The sequence below is a fragment of the Lissotriton vulgaris genome, chromosome 7 (assembly GCF_964263255.1).
Source record: "Lissotriton vulgaris chromosome 7, aLisVul1.2, whole genome shotgun sequence".
NCBI classification, from domain to species: Eukaryota; Metazoa; Chordata; class Amphibia; order Caudata; family Salamandridae; genus Lissotriton; species Lissotriton vulgaris.
Genome location: NC_141695.1, coordinates 1,379,403,404 through 1,379,429,804, shown reverse-complemented (window position 1 = coordinate 1,379,429,804; position 26,401 = coordinate 1,379,403,404). Strand labels below are relative to the sequence as shown.

Sequence of the window (26,401 nt, the reverse complement as noted above, 5' to 3'; positions counted from 1 at the left end):
AGGAGGCCTCGCCATCGCACACAAAAGCTCCCTCTGCCTCACTACCTCCAGTGAAACCTTCCCTGCTGCTGAACACCTGCACTTCCAGGGCCAGACCAACCCCAACTCCACGCTCCGCGGCACCCTCGCCTACAGACCCCCCCGGCCCATGAGCCCTCTTCGCTGACACAATTCACTGACCTTGGCATGCCCCATGCCATCGCCGCCATGGACTACATACTCATCGGAGACCTGAACTTCCACCTCAACAACCCTAGTGACCCCAACTCCTCCAGCCTCCGCGATAACCTCGCCAGCATTGGACTGAAACAACTCATCACCACACAGACCCACAAGTCAGGAAACACCCTTGACCCCATCTTCGCACGAGAAAACAGCATCCACTTCAGTCACACCATGCAAACCCCATGGACCGACCACCACTGTGTACACTTCCTCGTCGACAAACCCAAGCCAGCCAAACCCACTCCGCGCCCCCCACAAAGAAACTGGAGCAGAGTCACTGAGGAGCAACTCATCTCCACCCTCAACCGTACAATCCCCACTGGTGCAACCAACGCCAACCTCGCAGCCAGGTGCTTCCACACATGGATCTCCAACTGCTCAGACAAGCTTGCCCGCTACGCAACCCCAAAAACAGCACCCCAGGAACGCTGCCTGGTTCACCACCGACCTCCAAGAAGCCAGACGCACCTGCTGACGCTTGGAAAAGAACTGGAGAAACAGCAAGACACCTGAAAACTACACCACCTACAAGCAGCCACAGCCCATGGAGGGTGTTTCGGTGGGGCAGAGAGGCGGGGTGGGGGGTGCTAAAAACCCGAGTATGGATAATTGAAGGTAAGTAAACAATTTAATTAATAAAACGAATTTCGTAGCGCACCCTGCATCACATTTTGAGATGCAGGGCGCGCTACGAAATTCGATTTATTAATTAAATTGTTTACTTACCTTCAATTATCCTTACTCCGGTTTTTAGCACCCCCGCCCCGCCTCTCTGCCCCACCGAAATTCCCTCCACGGGCCGTGGCTGCCTACAAGGATGCCATGACAAAATACCACCAACGCATCAGAACCACCAAAACGACCTCCATCCACAACAAAATCCGCACCAACTCCAGCAACTCCAAGGAACTCTTCAACTTCATCCAGGAATTCACCAAAGCTCCGCAGTGAAGCCACGGACATCACCCCCTCCCAGAACCTCTGCGACAAGCTTGGATCCTACTTCCACCTGAAGATCAAAAACCTCTACAACAATTTCAACGACCATACACCCAACTCTGCAGCCATCCCGACCGCCGGTATCACCAGCCAGCCCACCATATCCTCCTGGACACCGATCACGACCGAAAAGACCACCTCAAACATGAAAAGCATCCACACAGGGGCCCCCACAGACCCCTGCCCACCAAACATCCACCACAGAGCCGTCACCACTATTGCACCCAAACTACAACGTACCATCAACCCCACCTTCGAGACAGGCACCTTCCCCGATGATTGGAAACGCGCAGAAGTCGGGCCCCTGCTCAAGAAACCCTCAGCAGACATGTCAGACCTTAAGAACTACCGGCTCATCTCACTCCTCCCCTTGAAAGTCCCGGAGAAGACCGTCAGCGGAGAACTAACAAGGTTCATCAAAGATAAGGCCATCCTTGACCCATCCCAGTCTGGATTCCGCAGCAACGTCAGCACTTAGACCGACCTACTCGCCGCCACAGATGACATCTGCGCCCTGCTATACAAAAGCCACATCGCCGCCCTGATTCTACTCGACCTGTCAGCAGCATTTGTCACCATCTCTCACTGCACACTCACAGCCAGACTACACAACGCCGGCATACAAGGAACCGCCCTCGACTGGATCCGATCATTCCTCACCGGCAGAAGCCAAAGGATCAGACTGCCACCCTTGCTCTCTGAACCCATGGAAAAGAACTGCGGAGTCCCACAGGGATCATCGCTCAGCCCAACCCTCTTCAACATCTACATGGCACCCCTTGTAGCCATACGTCAACACGGCCTAAACATAGTATCCTACGCGGATGACACCCAGCTCAACCTCTCCCTCACCAAGGACGACTCCGCCACCACCAGACTCAACTTCCAGGAAGGAATGCAGGACGTCGGAGCCTGGATGAGCAACAGCTGCCTAAAGCTCAACTCGGAGAAGACAGAAGTCCTCGTCCTTGAAACCACCTCATGGGCATGGAACGACACCTGGTGTCCCACCGCCCTTGGCACCCCCCCTGAAACCCACGTACCATACTAGAAACCTCTGCATCATAGTCTGTCAAAGATGAAAAATTAAGTTGGCCCCTTGCTGAATGACAATATTGAATTGAACTGCAGTTTATATTAATTTCTGTCTGTAACCTGCTTGCAAATGAACAGATCCCACTTGTCATAATGAAATGTTGCTCCATGGTGCACGGCTGGTGCACAGAGGGTTAAAATTAAGTTGTCTGAAATTCAGCTGAAAACCAGGAAAGAAAGACAGATGAGCTTGTGCGTGTCCACTTTGCTGAAGCTTCAAATTGTTTAATGATTCACTAGCTTTTATCTCTATACCAGAGGCAGTTCAGTCAGTTCAGTGAACGTTTTCCAGGAATTGCTCGCTGACCTAGAGTGTGACAAGTTTGGCCTGTCCTTGCCTTGTCGTCTTAGAGGGGCAAAGTGTTTACCTAGCACAGATAGCAAGTGCGTCATTGTGTGGGAAAGCAGAAAACACGGGCCTCTGCCGATAGTAGATCAACACTGCATATGTACATATGTAGATAACCGGCCAAGGCAAGCCTGAAAAGTCAGGAGATGGTGGTTTAAAGATTAACCTGTAGCTGCATGGTCCGATGTGTCGCAAATAATGTAAAATGTGAACGTAGACATATTTTTGAAATGCACCTTGATACTGTAATGTACACGTGGATCTAATTCTAGTATGGTCACACCATGATGTAATAGTTAATGAATAACCTGTCAAGAGATTGTGAACATATATAAAGCCTGAATTCTCTCTGTGAAAATTAGATCACTTTGCAAACCTGCAAATTGTCTCAAGCTGCAGCTTTATTGGCAATAAAGCCACTATTCTTTTGAAACCTTGTGTGTGCCCTTCTCTTGTCCCTATTAATGAATTTTTGAACTTTTACAGATGGTGCCAGTGACTCGTGGGGAACTGATGGTCTCTGCAGAGGATACAGAGCTGCTGTCAGTGGATTCTTCAGGAGCCTTGAGGTCTTGGTGTATTCTGCGCAGCTGCTGAGAGGACTTGTTTCCTGACACGCCCAGATGACAGGGCTCCCGTTGATAAGCCTTTGACAAAAGACACCACCAGCTTCCCTTGAGCCATCAGGTGATTTACTTGCCACAGCTAAGAAGGGTGCACACAACGTCAGGTAGGCAGTGCTTCATTGCACTGAATTCAATTGTATCAATTAAAAAGTGTTTTTCTAAAATACATCAGAAAGTACAAACTGAGATTCACTAGGGATCTCTAGGGGAGGTCTGAAGGCACCTTTAAGATAGATGCCTGAGGAGGACTGTCCAACCTGTGAAAGATCTTAAGGATCCCAAGGACAGGAGAAAGGACCGTGGGTGGTCGCTTTTTTTTAAGAGGGACCATGGGTGGTCGCCTTTAGACAGAGCATGCTTTTGAAAGACGTCTAAAAATTAAAAGTACATATGTATATTGTTGAAATAGGTCATACAACTGTATCTTGCAAAAGTTTTGAAAAATAGTATAAAAAAGTGTGTAAAGTAGTGTACAATAGTGTATTTTAAGAGCACTTTAAAAAGAAATTACAAGTGATAAAAGAGGAAAGATAATTAAATTAGTAACTGAATAAAATTCAAAATGCTTAGCAAACTATTTTTGAGCACAGCTAAAGGCCGCAGGACAGCCTTAGATGTCACTCAACCAACACCTCCTCGTGGCACACCAGCATGGTACGTGGCACGGAAAAAAGGGTACCATACAGCTATGCACTTAGATCAATGGACTCATTATACTAGAAAAAATCCTGATCTACAGTTTCCAGAATATGGGACATTTGACAGAGATAAAACGCTTTATTTAGAAGATTGTTTAAGGGAACGTGAAAAGAAAGGGAAGAAAGTACGTTTATTACAATGGGATGCATTTCATGCATGGCGATCATATGCCGCTAACAGATGGCCAGGGGAACCTAGGACAACGAAAGGGAAAGCTTTGGCATATGATAGGGAGAAGGCAAAAGAAAGATGTGTAACAAGTTGTAGGGAAAAAGAAATGGAGATGGATAAATGTCTTACAGTTCACAAGCCTATACCAGATGTGTACCCCACTCTACCTAATGCTCCCTTAGAACAGGAAGATACAGAAGACCCCGTAATAGAGGCATTATTAACAACTCCACCACCATACAGCCCACAAACAATGCAAACTACGTCAGCACCACAGACACACACACCACAACATACATCACCAACTAGTAAGACAGTACCTGTAGCACTACAAGAAACACCTCTCTCTACCTCTGGTAGACCAGGGTTAAGGCCAAAAATAACAGAAAAGGAACAGAAAATGATACACGAGTGGGTGATGGATGTTATGAAGAATGGTACTTCTACATGGCGTACTGCAAAAAGTAGCTTCCCCACAGATTTCACGCCTGCGCTCCAACGCAGTGCTTTGGAAAAATTAGACAAGAAAAGTTACAACTGGTTTAAAGACTGGGAAAAATATTGGCCTGAGGAAGACGGCTACCCCCAACCTGACAGATTGTCCCGTGATCATAGCAACACAATATCAGAAGCAATAGATGATGTAGGGGCATCAAGCACAGATATATTAGAGGCTGTCCAGATATTAGCTGAATGGATAGATACTCTTCTGATGCTACAACAAAAATGTACAAAAAAGAAAAAAGGTAAACAGGAGGAAGATAGTACTCTTTCCACTTCTAGAGCCTTGCCATTAAGAGAAGTACCAGGAAATAAGGAAGGGAAGCCCACTATTAAAGTTCACACACCATGGTCAAATGTTGAATTGCATAGATTTGCACTTCAATTTCCAGACATTAGACAAGACAGAGAAGAATGGTACAGACAGACAGAAATAATACTAAGAGTTGGCACTCTCACACTGGATGACATAGAACAAATGTTTTCTATAATCCTGCCACCAGACATTTGGGGAAAAATAAGGAGAGAGGATGATGAAGTATTAAAAATAAAATGGGAAGATATTACTAAAGCAAAAAGGGAACAAGGAGATGACATATCAGATGATATTAGAGACTTACCAGCAAAAATAATGGCTAAAGTAAATACACTGGTCCCCAGAAAACAAATAGACTGGTCAAAATTAAATGCATGCATTCAAGACACTGAAGAAACAGTATCTGGGTTTTTCGCCAGAATACAGAAAGTCTTCACAGCTTCAAGTGGTTTAGATACTGAAAAGGAAGCAACACAAAGTGCACTTGTCTCTTGTTTTGTAAATAATTTAAACCCATCAATTAAAAAAGGGATTCTAGAGTACAACCCTACTTGGTCATGCAAACCACTAACAGAAGTTTTACAATTGGCACAGTATTACGAAATGCTAGGTAAAAAGGAGTTGGAAAGTAAAAATAACAAATTAAAAGACTTAGGGCCAGATGTAGGTAGGCTTTTACCGGGTGGTAACGGCCGAATTCGGCCGTTACCACCCGGTAAAAGCAATTTGACATGTAGGTCCCTGTAATTTACAGACTCGGTAAATTTACCGATAGGTAAATTTACCGAGTATGTAAAATACCGAGTCGGTAACATTATGGATACCGGTAAATTGGTATGTAGGTGGGACTCTTCTGAGTCCCACAAGCAGTACAAAATCGGTATTTTACCATCAAATAATACTTGATGGTAAAATACCGTTTCAGGTGTGCATGCACATGTGTGCATGCACACCTATGCCATATGACAGGCAGACCTGCCCTTAGGGCAGGTATGCCTGCCACATGGCACCCGAGCCTCTTTTGGGGGTGCCAGAGGGTGTCAAAGTGACACCCCCTGCACCCTTGTGGCTATCGGTATTTACCGATGTGGTAAATACCGACCGGTAAATGCCCGTTCATTCCTATGGGCTTCAAAGCCCATAGGAATGCATGGGCATCAACTGGTCGGTATTTACCGCATCGGAAATTACCGACTGTTTCCGATTCGGTAATTGCACATCTCCAATTACCTACATCTCGGTATTTTTATTTTCCGACCTCAGAAATACCGAGTCGGTATGACTCGGTATTTAAGAGGTCGGAAAATAAAAATTACCTACATCTGGCCCTAAAAAACTAAAGTTTTGATTCAGCAGGCAAACCAGTATAGCGGCAGAGGACAAAGAAGCAGGGGTAGAGGAAGAGGCCGTGGGGGCCCACAAAGGTCATTTTCTACTCCCCCTACACAGCATACCACCACAAATCAACAAGCGCACACACAAGGATGCTTTAATTGTGGGGGTCAGGATCACTGGAGAGCTCAATGCCCACACCCCGTCAAGCAGTCACAAAGAGGGGGTGGGATGGGAAGATCAAGAGGCCGGGGAAGGAGCATGGGAAGAGGTGGATATCAACAGCAAGGACGTGACTCACAGCATGGCCCTACAGAGTATCCCCCCAACACAAATTTCTTTGATAATGAACAAATACCAAAAATGCAGGTGCATCACCCTTATGATGGAATATATCAGGAAGGGCCCCAAGGGGAATGGGACTATTATGCACAATAGGGGGGCCCGAGAGAGTTAATACAGAGGATGGTAATCCCTGTAGATCCCACTGGACCATATGTGAGGGGTAAGATTGAAGGTACACCTGTGGAATTACTAATAGATACAGGGGCCACCAATTCCTCCTTGACCAAGAAAAAGTTTCCAGATGTTCCTCTCTCGGGAAAAATAAATAAGTCAGTGGGATTCACCAACATACTTGTAACAAGCCCAATTTCAGCACCCTTGAAATACAGCATAGGCCCAATTCAGGACACGCATTCCTTCCTTATATCAGACAAATGTGCATTTAATTTGTTGGGATTGGATTTGCTAAAAAAGATGAATGCCACTATTAAGTGCACTGCAGACGGAGTTTTCTTGGAAGTAGATGGACCAATGACAGAGGAAATGGGCAACTGTTTCCTATCAATAGGAATACAAAATATTGCCACACAAATAATGGATCAAATAGATTCAAGAATATGGGCAAAACACAAAAATGACACAGGGAAAATGAACATCACACCTGTCACTATTACAGTCAAACAGAATGTAAAATTACCAAGAATACCACAGTACAAAATTGCTCCAGAGGGTCTAAAGGGATTGCAGGATATAATAGCTGACTTACTGAAAGAAGGGATTGTTAAAGAAATATCAGGCAGTCCTTGTAACAGCCCTATCCTACCGGTCTTAAAAAAGAGTGATGGAAATACTAATGAAAAAAGTTACAGATTCATAGTTGATCTGAGGGAAATAAATAAAATAGTGGTGCCACAGTTCCCGGTTGTCCCAAATGTAGTATCAATATTGTCAACACTGTCACCAGAAATGGCATATTTTTCTGTAGTGGATTTGAAGAATGCCTTCTTCTCAATCCCAATAGATGAGGGTAGCATGTACCTCTTTTCATTCTCTATAGGCGGGAGAAGTTTTTGCTTTTGTAGGGCCCCTCAAGGGTTCACAGAAAGTCCGAGCATTTACAACCAGGCCTTAAAGAGAGAACTAGACACATTCAATTTATCACCTAACTCTGTGCTAATACAATACATTGATGACCTGCTACTTGGTAGCATCTCTGAGGCACAATGTACAACTGACACCATTAATTTGTTAAATTTCTTAGCTGAACGTGGTCACAAAGTTTCACCAGAAAAGATTCAATTTGTTCAACAGGAAGTATCCTACCTAGGACACATCCTGTCGAAAGGGCAGAGAAGATTGGATGATAAGCGCATTAAATTGATTCTACAGACACCAGTGCCACGCACCCAAAAACAGGTGCGAGCCTTTTTAGGTATGGCCAGTTATTGTCGACATTGGATTGCTAACTTCTCCTTGATTTCAAAACCTTTATTGGCCCTGACCCACAAGGACACGCCCGAACCCCTTCAGTGGTTGCCAGAACATGAACAAAGCTTCCTTGCCATTCGGCAAGCTCTCTGCTCTGCTCCTGCTTTAGGCCTACCAGACTATTCTAAGTCTTTCCAACTCTATGTTCATGAGTCTGACGGGAGTGCTCTTGGGGTTCTATGCCAGCAGTTTGGTGACCACAAAAGACCATGCGCATATTTCTCTGCCACCTTGGATACTGTAGCCAAGGCTTTACCTTCCTGTATACGTTCTGTTGCAGCAACCGCCTTAGCACTACAACGTGCAGAAAGCATAATAATGGGACATGAAGTTGATGTCTATGTTCCACATGCCGTAGAGCTGATACTAAACAAGACACGTACGCAACACCTCACAAATGCCAGGCTCACGCAGTATGAGATCTGTTTATTTGCAGCACATGTGACACTTCACAAATGCAATGTGCTTAACCCTGCTACTCTGTTACCTATTCCCACTGATGATCTAGTGGACACAGACCATGATTGTATTTTGTTAACTGAAGAGCAAACAAAAGGAAGAATTGATATGACAGACATAGCCTATGCAGATGCAGAGGGAGAATTGTGGGTGGATGGTTCCTGCCTTAGAACAGAGGATGAAAATACATCAGCAGCCTATGCAGTTGTAACAAATAAAATTGTAGTTGAGTCCTGTAAGATACCCGAGTTGTCTGCACAAGCAGCAGAACTTGTGGCACTCACACGAGCTTGTGAATTATCTGAAGGAAGGTGTGTTAACATATATACAGACAGCCAATATGCCTTTAATGTGGCACATTCCTTTGGAAGACTCTGGAAGGAAAGAGGTTTCATTACCTCACAAGGCACAAAGATACAGCACGGAGTGCTTATCACCAAATTACTTAACTCCCTGGCACTTCCAAAGAAATTGGCCATAGTTAAATGCAGCGCCCACAGAAAAGTAACAGACAAGGTAGGCCAGGGAAATGCATTTGCTGACATAACAGCAAAACAGACAGCAAGAAATAATTCAGCACTAGTACTAACTGTCCAAGAATTACCAGATGAAGTGAAGTCACTAGATCTAACAAGTGAAGGTATAAGACTAATGCAACAAGGAGCAACCACAGAAGAACAGATGAGTTGGTCAAAGAATGGGTCATTTGTTCAAGGATGTTGGATGAATGACGCCAAGGATAAATACATGTTACCAGACAGGATGGTCTACTCTATGTGTTTGGCCATGCATGGCCCAGCACATATATGTAGAGATGCAATTGTAAATCGCATGGACAAGTTCTGGGTGAACAAGAACATAAGAAAAATAGCACAGGAGATATGTCAAACATGTATGGTATGTGCACAGTACAATGTGGGTAAGACTGCTCCAGTACCCAAAGGCCACTTTCAGAAACCAACAATGCCATTTGAAGCCCTGCAAATAGACTATGTGGAGATGCCCCCTACAAATAAGTATAGGTATATCCTGGTGGTGGTGTGCATGTATTCAAAGTGGATAGAGGCATATCCGGTGAAACACAATGATGCCATCTCAACAGCCAAGTGCTTGATAAAGGAACTGATCCCACGTTTTGGGGTCCCAAAAACAATATTTTCAGACAATGGCAGTCACTTCTGTAATGAACTAATAAAGCTGACATGCAAAGCCTTGGGAATACAGCAGAAGCTTCACTGTGCCTATCATCCAGAGGCCGCTGGCGCAGTGGAAAGAAAGAATGGCGTGCTTAAGTCCAAGATAGCAAAAATATGTGCTGACACAAAATTGACCTGGATGGATGCCCTACCTATTGCCCTAATGAGCATGAGGAGCACACCAGATGCCAAAGCGAAACTCAGTGCACATGAAATTGTCACTGGGTTGCCAATGGTAGCTTGGGGAGTTCCAGACAAAAATGCTCTGCCTATGATGACGAATGAACTGTTGAATGATTACTGCATGTCACTTACACGTACTCTTGCTTCTATCAACCAGCACGTGAAAGGAGCCCTTCCAGAGCTGCTGCAGGTCGAGGGGCACAAGTTCAAGCCCGGTGACTGGGTGCTCATCAAAGCATTCCAGAGGTCCAACTGTCTCCAAGCTCGCTGGAAGGGACCACAACAGGTACTACTCGCCACAAAGACAGCAGTGAAGTGCACCAACAACAAATCTTGGATACATGCCAGCCACGTCAAGAGGGCACCTCCTGAGACTGCATCCAGCCAAGACCCAGGTCAGCAGCACATGCCAACACCAGAACTGATCAAAGAAGAAAAAAGGTACAATTTGAGATCTACAAAGAAGAAGGAGATGAAATGTCAGTAATTCTGGTACCTGATCTTCTGCAAGAAATAGATGAAGTACTACTATTAGATATTATCCTAACAGATATCTTGACAACGATTTTTGACTTTGAGAATAGCAGTGAAGAAGACAACGAAGTCGCACTCAGTTACCTTGAGGAAGTATTCAGTCAGCTAGAATACCAACTAATGCAAGATTTGAATAGTCTAGCATTACAAGAAGCCTTGAATAGAGTACTTGCTGACTGAGAAAAATAAACTAGGGTATATTGCACACTACCACCAGGAATAACAGCCTGTCTGCATAACAGGAAGAGACTACAACAATTCATTAGGGAAGTTCTTAGTAAAAAGTGGGCTAATACAACGTTGAGTAGATGAACTGATCCAGGAGGTATTTGCGAGTCCTCCTGTAACTGCATAGTGCCCGTGCCACTGCAGTAATTAGTAGATGAACTGATCCAGAAGGTATTTGCGAGTCCTTCTGTCACTGCGAGCACCCGTGCTGCTGCAGCAACCAGCAAAGGACTTGAACGGATCCAGAAGGAATTTGCGGGTCCTTCTGTCACTGCGAGCACCCGTGCTGCTGCAGCAACCAGCAAAGGACTTTTTCCAGATCATCCGGATAACCAGCTTCAGAAAGATACATTTGGAGTGAGGTATAGTGGACACTCCTGTAAACATAAATGTGGTTGCACTAACAAGTGATATCTATGATCAAAGGGTCGTGTTTTACAAGAATCACATGCATATCTTTGGGAGGAGAGAAGTACAAAGAAATACTCAGAGACCATCTGAAATATTAACGAATAGCTGTTCGCAATATATTTTATATTACAGTCTCACCTTATATGTGTTTATGCTTTTTGTGTGTTTAGCCTATATTATAGTAAAGAGTCATAGTGATAATTCACAACATAGTGTCATCAATAACACTACATCCAATTAAAGAAAGTATAAGAATAGATAGATAGATATGGATAGGGAAAATACAGTTCTAAAAATGAAGAAAAAATGGTACAAGTCTAAAATGGGCATATCTGGGGTGATATTCTGTCTGTTATTATTAGCATTAATTACTGTATATCTATTAGATGTGTTCTATCCCATGGAAAAATTGATCTCAACGCCAACAACACCTGCTACAATACCTGCATACACTTTGTCACCTGAAGAAATAGCCCACAGAGAAGATATGCACCACAATTCCTTTGTGACTTTGATGCATCATACCAATAAGATATTAACAAGGGGAGACTGCTGGATATGTTTGCAATTCCCAGCTTCTGTAGACCAAAGTTTGCCCCTGGTTCAAGTCCCACTACCGTTTGCAGCCTCCTGTTATGCCATTTACATAACAATAGTAAAAATAGAACTGATAGCTGTTTTGCAGAACTTAAAGAAAAGTACTGCTGGTGCAGGGGCAACTATGGCCCCACCAGCAGGAACATTATATAACAAATATATGGCAGATATTCTGACACTAGGGAACTGCACGGAAGTGATAGAACCAAATGCAACATTTCCACTGTCTGACATCTTTACCCCGCTCTTTCCAAATAAGAATACAAGCATTGGGATAGCAGGCCCATCAAAAGAAGCAAATAAGAATATACCATTTTTAAAGTTAAAATTAAGAAAACACAACACAATAGGGAGTATATGTATTAAGAGTAATGGGACCTATCAGGTAGGAAATAGTACAAATTGTAACATGACATTTGAAATGACGGCCGGAAATATAATATTAGCATTCCACTTTACGTAGGTGACTCAATTTATTTCATTTGTGGAGAGAAGGCTTATACATGGCTTCCAACAAATTGGGGTGGTTGTTGTCACCTAGGTTTTGTATTACCTGCTATAGCAATAAAAGACACAAAAGAAGTTCGAAGGGACATGCAAAGACATGCACCACGGAGAGGCAGGAGAAGTGTGGATGTGGATCAAAGAGATACAGCATCACAGATAGCGGGTGACATATTTAAAGGAGTGATACCATGGATTGGTCCAGCTATCAACTCCAGAGATATACGTAGATTATCCAGGTTACTAGAAGCAACAATAAATGAAACAACAAGCATACTTGAAAATATTACAGTAGAGCTTCAAGCTGTGAGATTAGTTTCGTTACAAAATAGAATGATCCTCGACATGATGCTAGCAGAAAGGGGAGGAGTCTGTGCAATTATAGGGGCGTCCTGTTGCACCTATGTCCCGGACTCCTCTGTTACTGTCAGGGAAGCAATAAAAAGATTGCATCATATAGGTGTAGAAGCACATCAGGATTCTGGTACATGGGATATAGGAGGTTCACTTTGGAGTTGGTTGAGCGCATGGGGTTGGAAGATAGGAATGGTGTTCATAACAATTTTCCTACTAATAATAGGGTGTTGTCTATTAGTTAATTGCCTGCCAATGTGCTGTCAACTATTGGGACAGATGACAAAATGCCAAGTGAGGAAATTAAAGGAAAAAGAAAGAATGCTGATGCAAACAGTCACTACAGAGTTAATGAACATAGACATTTCGGACGATGATAAGAATGAACAATATAATTATTAAATTGTGATATGCTGCGTGATGAAATTATTTTAAACTGAGGTTCAAAGGGTCGATTTGTCAAAGATGAAAAATTAAGTTGGCCCCTTGCTGAATGACAATATTGAATTGAACTGCAGTTTATATTAATTTCTGTCTGTAACCTGCTTGCAAATGAACAGATCCCACTTGTCATAATGAAATGTTGCTCCATGGTGCACGGCTGGTGCACAGAGGGTTAAAATTAAGTTGTCTGAAATTCAGCTGAAAACCAGGAAAGAAAGACAGATGAGCTTGTGCGTGTCCACTTTGCTGAAGCTTCAAATTGTTTAATGATTCACTAGCTTTTATCTCTATACCAGAGGCAGTTCAGTCAGTTCAGTGAACGTTTTCCAGGAATTGCTCGCTGACCTAGAGTGTGACAAGTTTGGCCTGTCCTTGCCTTGTCGTCTTAGAGGGGCAAAGTGTTTACCTAGCACAGATAGCAAGTGCGTCATTGTGTGGGAAAGCAGAAAACACGGGCCTCTGCCGATAGTAGATCAACACTGCATATGTACATATGTAGATAACAGGCCAAGGCAAGCCTGAAAAGTCAGGAGATGGTGGTTTAAAGATTAACCTGTAGCTGCATGGTCCGATGTGTCGCAAATAATGTAAAATGTGAACGTAGACATATTTTTGAAATGCACCTTGATACTGTAATGTACACGTGGATCTAATTCTAGTATGGTCACACCATGATGTAATAGTTAATGAATAACCTGTCAAGAGATTGTGAACCTATATAAAGCCTGAATTCTCTCTGTGAAAATTAGATCACTTTGCAAACCTGCAAATTGTCTCAAGCTGCAGCTTTATTGGCAATAAAGCCACTATTCTTTTGAAACCTTGTGTGTGCCCTTCTCTTGTCCCTATTAATGAATTTTTGAACTTTTACAAGTCAACTCCTCCCTCTCCATGAACCGCCAGGTCAACGCCATCACCTCCAGCTGCTTCAGCACTCTCTGCACTCTCTGCAAGACCCTAAAATGGATCCCCCTCGAGTCAAGGAAGACAGTCACCCACGCACTCATCACCAGCAGGCTGGACGACGGAAACACCCTTTACGCCGGCATAAACAAGTCTCTACTCCACAAGCCCGAGACAATACAGAATACCGCCACCAGACTAGTCCTCGGTATCCCTCAACATGAGCACATCAGTCAACACCTATGAAAGCTCCACTGGCTACCCGTCGAGAAGAGAGTCACCTTCAAGACACTTATCCACGCCAACAAATGCCTATACAACACGGGACGCCAGTACCTCAACGACAGAATTACCCTCCACGTACCCAAAGGGAACCTCAGATCCGCCCCCCTCATCCTCACTGAAACCCATAGCTTCCACAGAGCAAAAGCAGGGGGAAGATCTTTCTCCCACATCGCAGCCAAGACCTGGAACGGGCTCCCAATAGACATCAGATGCGCTCCGTCCCTGAACACCTTCGGGAAGGCTCTCAAGACCTGGCTCTTCGGCTGAACGGAACTGCTGAAGTCCCCCCCCCCCCCCCCCCCCCGGCCCAGCTCCTTGAGACCCTCACGGGTGAGTAGCGTGCTTACAATTCCCTGATTGATTGATTGACTGATTGATTGAAATTGAAAAGCCTTTAGCTAGTGCATTCTACATTACCAGGGTGGTAATGTGTACTAAATGAGAATTATGCTTCTTGAATATCAAAACACTATTTGGCCAGGTTTTTTTGTTGTTCTCTTAATGTAAAATCTACAATTTTGGTTGTGTAAGGAAGTAATTTGGTGCACTGAATTATGTACAATTGGCAATATTATTTTTTAAACTGTAACAAAAAACATGAAACACTACGAGTCCAGAAGGTGGTTTGACCAGATTTTTATTTTGTTCTCGATTTCCATTCAAGTGCATTTATAGTTTAACTTAAACATGCAGAAGAAACAAAACCAAACAAAGGTAGAAAGACAAACACAAGTTCTACATTTCGAAGATGCAAGAAGAATACGCAAAAGAGAGTGCACGGTGGAACACCAGAAAGGACACCTTTAGGACACAGCCTGGTGGAGCAGAAAAGAAGTGCTATTGAAAATTGTGAGACTGCCTGTGTTGAACCAAAGAAGATAAGGTAACAATATGACATTTATTATAAAAGTCTATGCAGTTTACTATGGACTGGAAGGCATTGTGGATACCTGGCTATCACTTTAAGGTGGATCGTAATTAGAAAGCATTGTGGATACCTGGTTGTTCCTTTAAGAGTTTGAATTGATCACTGTGTGTAAATGGCCATGCCATCCATACATGACAAATTTCTGTGAACATCCCTTCAGGAGTTTGAATATTTTACTGTGGATTCCATGCCATTAATGCAAGAAAGTCTTAAGGTTTGCTGTCATTATAGCTGGAAGTCGCTATGTGTTATTGTTACATAGCGTGTATACCCCTTTCATATTTGATGTCGTCTAAAATAGTTAAAAAATATTGTATGCTTCAAGTCATTTATGTGAGCATTTTTGTTGGTTAATGAAACATGTTATAGAAAGGCTAACACCTACCCAGCTATTTAGAACCTTCTTACATTCACTGCAGATATGAATAACTGTTTGCTCCTACAAAACGAAACCCTACTTTCTGCAGGCATATATAGATATATAATAAATTACTTTGGACATTCCTTAAAGGTTTTCTGCTGTTAAACTACTACCATGGTGCTATAAGGTCATGTTCTTATTTAACCATCACTTTAAGAATTTCAATTATTTTCTGTACCATAGTTGATTGACAACGTAAATAAAAAACCAGGCCCCCTACTATGAATTAGTTAGCATATACCAGACACAAACACTAGCTAGTGTCTATGGAAAGAAAACATTTTTCTGTGATCTGTAACAAAGTGAAAGTCCCTCTTTTTTCCAATATGTGTACCATGTAGCACACTTATGGGATGTAGTCTCTTAAAAGGGCTATATCCCATAATATGAAACATCCTTGGGAGACAAAACACCCCAGTTATCCATCACTTTAAATAGCTTATTTACTGAAAACAGCACTTAGATAGTTTGATTCTCCCTGTACTTTAAGTATCTTCACTGCCATTTGTTAAAGTACAGAGATGTGGCAACCTTATTGAAATCTGCAAACTTCCCAATCCTTGTTTTGTGCTCCATCTTAAAAAAATAGATGTTATTTAAAAAATGTATAAAACTGAATGTATTTTTTAATTAACTGTTTTTCATTTCAACAGATTATAACCTTCCAAAATATAATTATTTACAAGATGGAAAAAGATTCATGAAATAAAGACAAGATATCCAGCCAGGCCATTCATTGTAACTAAGGGTTACAGCCCTTTGATATGTACAAAATTAAACTTACAGAGGAATGAAATGATTTAGCAATCAGCTATGTGATGGCCTCTACATTAAGACGTCATTTAGGATAGTTAATATAGTTATGAATAAAGATTACTACAAACAAGTAGACATTTTGAATTTAAAATCAATGAACCACCTTTAAATTTTGAAGTTCTAACTTCTCGAAAATCGAAAGTGCGGATATGCTTAGTCATAATCCCCAAATACTCTATACCTAGAAGTCTGAAATTTTAAGATTTAAGCTTATAATGAGCAGATGGTTGTCTTGTTTGATTTGTATTAACATTTTCTCCGAATTGTGATGATTTCATACTACAGACTTACATTCTTTGAGTATGACATTGTTATTACAGAGGCTAACTCCTCCCTGCTTCATTAACTCTATGCTGAAATATTTGATAATGCCACAAATAAATTGGCTTTGAAGAAATTGGGGGACTTCTACTAACTCTGCCTCTGAGCTATTGGAGTTTCTTTACACTCCTATGTAAAGATGCTTTTTGGAAAAACAAAATATTAAAAAGAGGAAGAACTAGTAAACTGCAGCTGTAAAAAATACACATAGCAGGATTTTTTTCATAACTTTTTCATTTGCTTTCGGTAGCTTGTGAGTAATGTTTTATACTAACAGGGCTAAAACTTGCAATTATACAACATTATGTGAGAAGATTCCTCAAGTACCTGAGTACTATAAAGCACGATTTCTGTCACCCAGGTCTGTGCAATGAAAACAATGAAGTTAGGAGTACAACGGTAATCTCATATATGAGCAATTTAAAAAATAAAAAAAACATTTTTGATGCACATTTGTATCTTTGACTAGCATATCTTTATCAAGTTTCATGCATTTCATTGAGTCTAGGTAGGAGTGGTGGAGACTGTGGTCCGTGCAGGTAACAACAGTGGGGCGGTGGGGTCGGGCAATGAGGGATGATGTGGAGAGAAAATGAATTATTTATTTAATTTTCCCTCTACATCATCTCTCGAAATCCCCCCCACCGATGTTACCTTTATTGACCGCCGCTGGAGACGAAATCTGTGAATGAAACAAACATTTTTCAGGGACATACAGTATCATTTAGAAAGCAAATGTAAAGCTGGAGAATAAGTAGAAGCTGTGTTCTAAGAGTAGCCAGGAACAGAGGTAGGTTGTATGGCCTACCTATTCCTATTTGTTATCTCACTTCATGTTTATATTTCGTTGTACCTCTTTTCAGCTGAACTTATGTCAATGCAAAGACAAGATATGACTCCTGTGCTCCTAGTATCATGGGGTTCATTAAATTCTAAGGTGTCTTAGAGACAAGTATGCAAGTGACAAACCCTATACTAGGGACCAAGAGTACCTTTTCATTTGGAGCAACATGATATATTCCATCCAGTAGCGGCTCCTGGTGGGAGTGCTGCGGGGCGGCGGGCAGGGGAGGGTCATGGTGGGGGGTAGTGAATCACGGAATACTGCTGAACTGAGGTAAGTACATAAACGAATAAATAAAATGAATTACATTGTGCTCGCTCCAACGCCAAATGGCGATACAGCGTGCGCAATGAATTCATTTTGTTTATTTAGTTATGTACTTACCTCCGTTCGGCCGTATTCCGTGGTTTACTACCCCCTACCCTGCCCCTCCCCGACTCACCGCCCCACAGCACTCCCACCAGGAGGCGCTACTGGTTCCATCACAGTAGATGGATAGAATGTCCTACCAAATGACCTAAAAAGTTCTCATTTTACTAAGCAGATAATAGCTGTGGACAAGTGTTGCTGTGGGCAATAAATTGACCCATAATAGTGACGCTGAAGAGCAACACATCTGGAAATGTGAATTTTACGCCAAATCACCACTGTTTCATACACATTTGTATATATTAGTGTGATGGTGTTTCTGGTGGTTCCATTGAGGGCAAATCCAAATTCCTAGAAAAGATTTAAATAGATCATTCAGTGAATGATGTCACAACACATCTCAAAACCCCAACAGAAGTCATCAAACAGAGCAGAATTCCTGGATGCCTATTGTTGTTCTACAGGACTGGGTGAAGAGTATCTTCACCCAGTGGACTACTATAATTAATCAAGCCTATGTGTTAAAAAAAATAAAATCGTGCTAAGAGGTGGAGCTGTTCCAATTCATTGTAATGTGGGGTCATCCATTGATTAGAACTTAAGTGTTTTGAGAAATCAATTTAATAAAATGGAGGTAAAAAGTAGGCATTTATTGTTTCCCTCAGAACAGATGAAGCAATTATATTTACTATAAAGTACTATTTTGTGCTTTCTTTGTGGTTTATGGAATGACTCCATATTTCCTTTACCGCTGTATGCATCCCTTCAAAATACATTCCCAATAGAGGTTTGAAATCATAACTTTCTGTTCCCTCCTGTTGCGAGACCGTCCCTCTGCTTTGTTTGATGAACAAAAAGAAAGTATGATTATGGGCATTTGTTTGGAATGCCACGGGATTTCCAAAAATAATTTTATTATAACCAATACTTTATGCTACTCTAATTTCCTTACATTACCCACAAGTCCGGCGTTTTAATACACCCTTTGCATATTTAATGGTGATCTATTTCGTAATGCAGGCATTGTCTGGAATACATATATTTTTTGAATAGCCATGGAATTTTATAGAAAGCCCTTGTACACTACAATATTTTAATAAAGAAAATTACTCGAAATGAAAAATTATTTATTTTGTCAAGCAATATCAAATGGGGTGATGTAGGAGGGATTGTGAGGTTTAGGGAGTTTTTCAATGGTGTTGTCTTTTCTTATGTTTACTGATAGGAGGGACAGAATAATGAAGTCTCTCTTTACTCAGTCCAGTGCCACAGAATGAAATTAAAATGTGGTACTCTAGAGGAGGGCATCTTTTCTGATGGAGAAAAACGCCTTTTGCCCACTTTCAGGGTGAGGGTGTCTGTTTCATTTAAACAGCCTTTCATCTGCATTCCAGCAGAAGGTAATGTCTGGGGAGTAGTTAAAGTGCTCATAACTGAGGAGATATTCTGCTTCTGAAAAAGGTAAACCAAAGCTTCCAAATATGCTGGATTTCCATTTCTTTTCCCTGAAGACGTTTTCAACAGTAAAAACCGCGTGTGCCTGCCTCAATACCTCAACCCCCCTTAAAAAGAAAGAAACCAGCTGTTAGATGGAAACTTTTTCTGCGTCTCATCGGTAGAACTTCCTGTTTGCATGAACTCGCCCAGTTTAAACCGCTTAAGAGATCAGGGCAAGTCTGTCAAGAATGTCCTACAGTGCCAACCCTGGCTGCGGCCTGAAATACCACAGTCTCCAAAACTGTTCATGGGGAACATAGTGCTAGGTGATTGTTTACTGGTTTCTTTCACGGCTGAAACAATGCTGAGAAAGTACATGTTCTCTTTATCAAAAACGAACACTGTGATGTTGCCTTATCGCAGTGCCTTCTCGCATTGCCATGGTAGCAATCTGTCCCTAACACCATATCACAGCTATTTATATTCCACATTTCATACGGATTTGAATTGTGTAGCCTTTGGTTTGTTCTGCTTTCACAGGTTTCCACAAGTGTGTTGTTGAAGCCCCCTCCGGACTCACATTTCAGCATACCTTCATTGAATGTGTGTAGAAAAGCATACTTTCGATATATATATCTTGACAACGCCTAACCATAGATTCTCTGCAACAAATGCGGAGGGCCATTAATGTGCAAGCCATTTAACGAGTTCCAGAGAATTTTGACAAGTAAGAAAGTTTTTTTCTGGATTCACAGTTGCCAGAGATTTTGGAGTAGAAAAACAAGTTTAGTAGATTGTTTTAGACTTCTACTGCGGTGTATTTCCATGCGAAATTGGTCTTCCTTCATAGTTTCTTCAAAATATTACGAATCGTCTATTTGGTGAAAAACAAAGAGTGGGGATGTGTCGGAGCAGAAACGCAGAATAAATTGTGATTATAAAACACTATTGGGAATCATTGGACTCTTAATTCCGTTTGGACTGCCAAGTTGCTGTTAATTCACCCCAATAAATAAATCAATAAATACTATTCTCATTATACTAGGCTAATTTTGGCAGTGATATTACGACAGTGTTCGATATAAAATTTCCGTAAAAGAGGAGGCACCTGCATCCATCAGTCCCCTGTCCTCGATACAATAAACAAAAGGACCCAAGAAGAACGTTACAAAACACTTGCATATTTTCCCATATGTTGTTCTTTTGCTTGTTATTTCTTTTTTGCAATAAAGTAGGAAACCATTGCCCTTTGCAAACAAATGTCATACATACACAGAGAAGAATCCCCCAACCCAGTCCATGCACACACACACTCACACACACGAATACCCTGACTCCATCCGTGCCCCTAAACATTGACAATGTAAAACCTTGCACAAACGTAAAACAAAATGCCACACCTTTGTGTAAAACGTGCAACTTCTTGTGCAACACATGCGGTGTGCACTCACGCCACTAGCTGTCATTGGAAGATACCAGTGTCATCTGAGAGGGGTGGAAAGATCCAAAAAATGGAACAGAGCAAGTTTGATTACTGCTCTGTTCCCCATACAGGACTGAAAAGCAGATGGCAGGACAGCACAAGAGTCTCCCATCACTGCTGGGGAGCGTGGGTGTGGCCCCTCGAGGCTTCCACCCCCTCCATTCCTGTGCCATTCCCTGGCTGCCCTAGATGTAGCTGATATCTCAGTCATTGAGGTTGGAGCCTGGGAGCTCATTTGTGAGTGTGTGCCAGTGGTCCACCGTCTTGTCTATGGCAGACATGCATTCGGTCCAGTGCTTCAGGCATTCGCCCTTAGAGTTCATTCCTAATGTGACGCCACCTGCAGAAAGGAGGAGGAAACAAGATGGCCGATGAGTGTGTGGATGGAGTCTCACCTCTTTAGAACACAACCCATATCCCAAATCATTTGTGTGTACTCACCGATGAAGTCATTTGATTTCCCCAGGTCATAGTCCCACACAGTTATCTCCAGGCTTCTCTTAGTAAGTTCATTCTGCTCTATCTCATAGAAGAACTCCTGTGGAAAACCAGAATGACAATAATGAACAAACAAGGAAGCCATAATTCGGCGATTCCACCTTGGCAAAGATGTTCAATGTATTTGGTGTGGGTGTTAGAGGTGATGGTTGTGATACAGGAGATCTCTGAGGAGATGGCGAACATGTGGGTGATAGGGGTAAGCTCAACGGAGCCCATAGATCGTGGGTCTGGACGGAATACAATGGGTGTGGGTCTCAGAGGTTTAAGAAGTTGAAATTACTGTTGCACCAGAACTAGTTTAAGTTTTCTGATCAAGTAAGGGTCACTATCGAACATTCTACCCCAGCATCCTCCTTTAGGAGGAAAGAATCAGATTCCTAATTGGCTGAATAGGGATGAAACCAGTAGGCTGCAGTAACAGATGTCTGGGGCTTTGAGGCATGGGGCCTGACTATGAGTCTTATGTAACAGAACCCCTGGGTGGGATACTGCTCTTCCTGATTACAACAGGGCCTGTGTCCCACACCTGGATTTCCCAGGTGTAGAACCACCAGGCATGGTTTTACCAGCTGGAAAATTAAGCCTGCATAATTATAGGAGGATCAGCTACAATCGTAGCCCGGCCCAAGACATTGCCTGATCCCCTTCTAGGGCACATGGAGGAAGTAACCCTCACCTCTTCTAGTGTGGAGACTGGCCTGTCACCTGACAACTTCTCTAAACTGTCTCCCAGCTTCAGCCGGTCGCCTGATCCCATTGACCACATCCTCAGGACAAGTGGTAAATGATCATGTTTAACCACTCAGAATTGGGAAAGTCATGCATAATTTGACCTGAAGGGTATTAACTCGGAATAGACGTATGCTAGGTGCAGTATAACTGGCTGGAAATTGCTGAGTCCTCTAAAATCAGAAGGGACACACTCAAATTGTAGAACGATTGTTAAGTGTTCTCTGGATAGAAAACATATAAATAAAACGTTCTAGTGAAAAATACTCCAAGAAGGTCAAGCTACTTTTCATAAAGTGCATGATTCCATGAAAAAACACAACTGACACTGGATGCAGTCCCAGCACTGGCATGTTAACACCTTCGCTGCTAAGGCAATTCCCCTCCTGTGCTGGAAATTGCTATTTTCCTCATTTTATGACGAGCTGGGCTCGTCATCAGCACACGACCACTGTGCACCATGACGAGCCCAGCTCGTCATCAGCATCGAAAGGGTTAAAAAATGGTAATAATTCTTATAATTAAATACGGAAAGGGAGAAAATTACATAAAACACTTGTTTTTCAGTAGTCAATGACTACTGTCTTTTCTATATAAACTATAACCATACAGGAAGGAGCAGAGAAGGATGGACGGCAAAAATACAAAGGCGAAACTGAACAGACTACAGTTAAAAAGAAGACGGAGGTGGCCGAGTGGGGGGGACTATGGTGGATAAGGGAAGTGAAAATGCACAACAAGCATTGGTAAAGTTATTAGGTCTCGCCTATGCAAAAGCTATTGGCTTTGCCAATGTGTTTTAGCCATGTTGTACACCAGCATAGCTGCTGTTTAGAATGGCTAAACGCTACTGGCATACAGTGGAGAGGGCTATCATAGATTGGAGTGTTGTGGATTAGTGTCATAGAGTAGAGTGTTGTGGTGTAGATTGGAGTAGACTGGAGTGCTGTAGAGTGGAGTGTCGCTGAGTGATGTGGAGTAGAGTGTCGTAGAGTACAGAAGGGTGTTGTGGAGTCGACTGGAGTACAGTAGAGTGGAGTATCGCTGAGTGCTGTTGATTAGAGTGAAGTGTCGTGGAGTAGAGTTCAGTTTGTGGAGTGGTGTAGAGTGGAGTGGTGTAGAGTGACGCAGTATGGATGGGCATGGAGAGGAGTAGAGAGTTGTAGAGTGCAGTGGCAAAGAGTGAATGGAGTTGTGTGTCGTAGAGTGGAATAAAGTGTCGTGGAGTGGAGTAAAGTGGAGTAAAATGGTGTGTAGTGGCATAGAGTGTAATGTCATATAGTGGCATAGGGAGGTGTAGAGTGGCCTAGAAAGACGTGGTGTAGAGTGTCATAGAGTGGAGTAGTGTGTCATAGAGTGTTGTAGAGTAGCCTAGAGTGAGTAGATTAGCATAGAGTGAAGTGCCTTAGAGTGGAGTAGAGTGTCATAAAGTGGCATGTCATAGAGTGGAGTAGAGTGTCATAAAGTTGTGCACCATAGAGTGGAGTGTCTTAGAGTTTAGGGGCAGTGAGTGGAACAGAGAGGTTTAGAATTGAGTGGCATAGAGTGGTGAAGAGTATCGTATGGTGGAGTGGTGTAGAGTGGCATAGTATAGAGTGGAATAAAGTGTCTTAGAGTGGAGTAGTGTCAGATTGGAGTGTCATAAAGCTAAGTAAAGTGCTTGAGTGGAGCAGGAGGATTCGATCTGTTGCTTTATAGATGACCTGCCACCCCGCGCCTTTTCCGATGATGCTCGGGATGAACTTGAGTTTCCATTCACTGAGGAGGAGATCGGTGCAGCAGTGGGGGACTTGAACTCGGGTAAAGCGCCAAGACCAAATGGGTTCCCATGCGAATTCTTTAAGAATTACTTCTCCAAGTTAGGATCGTATTATCTTCAATTTATTGACATAGCTAGGAATCAGGGCTGTCTGCTGTTGGACAGGAGACATGCGGAAGTGGTCGTATTTAATAAGCCGGACCGGCCTCCAGACCAACATGCCTTGTACCGCCCCATCTCTCTACTGAATGTCGAGGCAAAAATGTTGGCCAAACTATTGTCCAATCTTGCATAACTACCCTGGTCCACCCGGACCAGGCAGGCTTTATGACTCAAAGGGCCACGCGCCATAATATCAGGCAGGTGCATAATGCAGTCGCTGCCGTCCAGGGCAGAGGAGTTTCGGCTGCCTTCTGCTGGCGGATATGGACAGGGCGTTTGATTCCCTCAGTTGGGTGTACTTATTCGCGCTTCTCGTCCAACTTAATAAAGACCCGCAATTCCTGGCGTACCTTAAAATTGCTGTATACAGGCCTCAAGGCGTCGGTGCGGGTGACACGATTCATATCTGCTAGATTCTCATTAGGCAGAGGCACCCATCAGGGGTTTCCTCTGTCCCTATATCTCTTTGCTCTAGCAATGGAGCCTTTGGCGGCGTGGGTGAGAATTGACGTGCAGGTGGCTGGATTTGAGTAGGACCATGGGCTCTCGGACCGCATTGCTCTGTATGCGGATGAAGTCCTTTTCTTCTTGACTGATACAAATAGTACGGGTCTAGGCTTCTCCACATCATGCATCTCTACGGGTGTCGTCGGAGGGGGTGAAATATCTGGGAGTATTCCTCTCAGCTCAGCGAGAGTATTATGGGACAGGAATTTACTGCAGATTTGGGTGTGGATAAGGGAGAAAATGAAAACTTGCTCACATATGCCCCTCTCTCTGTATGGCAGGTCGACGACTTTTAAAATGGTGTCATTGCCGCGCCTGCTATACCAGCTGCAGAATCATCCATACCCGGTGCCCCTGTCGTGGTTTTGTCAGGTAAATGCTGCATTGGGACACTTCCTGTGGGCAGGGGGGCCGCCAGAGTGGTGCTGCGGACTTGCTTCCAGTCAACGTATTGTGGGGGGCTGGCCACGTCAGACATCCAGTCGTACTCTGAGGCCTTGCATCTCCTGGTGCTCAATGAATGGTGGTACGAGGACCGCGGAGACCTTGCATATGCAGTGGAGCGGAGGTATATGGGGGTATCCACCCTGCACACTATTCTGTACTTGGCACCGCTGCGTAAGTCTTTGCCATCGGTCACTCAAGTGGTGTCTCGGGTGTGGAAACAGTCCCTCCGAAGGATGGGATGGTGGAATAAGCTAACTAGGGAGACCCCGCTGTGGCACAAAGGACGGTTGCTGCAGCTGGTGGCATTAACTGGGTTTCAAGGGTGGGACAATATAGAGATTTCTACATTAAGGGCAGTAATGCGAGGCTCGGTGCTCAGATCCTTTCAAGATCTTCAGCAAGAATATCATATGCCTTGGACTCAGTTCTATAAGTACCTCCAATTTCAACATACCATTTATCCGAGTATTTCAGGCATGGAGGCACTCCCTGAATTCAGTCCGATTGAGGCTAAGGTCTTTATGGGAGATCTACAAGATCACAATATATCAAAGATATACCAATCTTTGGTGACCCATAGTTCCACTATACTGGACACTCTCAGAGAGGCATGGGTTCGGGATGTGGGTCAATTGGATGGGGATGACTGGATGGATGCACTGGCCTCACCTAGAGGTGCAGCAATATCGATGAGGCTGCTCCTTGTTCAGTTCAAATACCGCCACTGGGCTTATTACACTAGGCTCAGGCTGTGGACGGCGGGCCTGGTAGCTTCACCCCTGTGTCAGCGATGTGGGCGAGGGGAGGGGTCCCTAATTCATACGGTTTGGCACTGTATAGCACTCACAAAATTCTGTACAGGGGTGTTGGCTTGCATGACGGAGGTGCTAGGGTGGGAGCTCTCCTCCTCACCGAAACTAACAATACTGCATATTATGGAGGGTAATATATATAAGAAGCATCTACTGATGTTGGGGCTCACACTGGCCAAAAGAGATATAACAAGGCTGTGGAAGGTGATGGCCCCTCCCTCTCTCTCTCGGCTTGGAAAAATGGGATGGATTTTAGTATGGGGTTGGAGATTCCAATTTTTAAGGCTAAGGGCTGCCCGCAGAAGCACCCCAACATTTGGAAACGGTGGACAGATTATCGAGGTTTGGAATTGGACCCGGTGCCCCCGGTGGACGCATCATTATCGACTTTGATATTTAGGCCCGTAGCAAAAGGTTCAGGATATGTGGTAAAGGAATTGATTTGGTGGGAGGGGCAAAGATAGACAGCCGATACCGAGCTGTGTGTTAGTGCAATGGGGTGGTTTGGGTGGAATGGGGGGGAGTTGTGGTATATCTGTTTTATTGTATTGCATATTTGGACGAACATAATGTAAAATAAACTGTCAAAGACAATGATTTGCAATGTCTGATATAATATATGTTTCCCAGGTCAAGAAGCTCTGCATTGTTTATGACCTCTGGCCTGATAAAATCTGTTTA

General features: G+C 43.3%; 1 protein-coding gene across 2 annotated transcripts in view; it reads right to left on the bottom strand.

The window, feature by feature from the left end:
- Positions 1 to 17,986: 17,986 nt before the first annotated feature.
- DOC2A (double C2 domain alpha) overlaps positions 17,987 to 26,401 on the bottom strand; it is a 1,262,769-nt gene continuing 1,254,354 nt past the window's right edge. For both annotated transcript variants that reach the window (XM_086932077.1, XM_086932078.1), the window contains exons 10-11: positions 21,245 to 21,341; positions 17,987 to 21,143 (exon numbers count right to left, since the gene is read on the bottom strand). In XM_086932077.1, the coding sequence (XP_086788203.1) occupies positions 21,007 to 21,143; positions 21,245 to 21,341 (234 nt within the window). In that variant the 3' untranslated portion in view covers positions 17,987 to 21,006. The remainder of the gene's footprint in view (positions 21,144 to 21,244; positions 21,342 to 26,401) is intronic.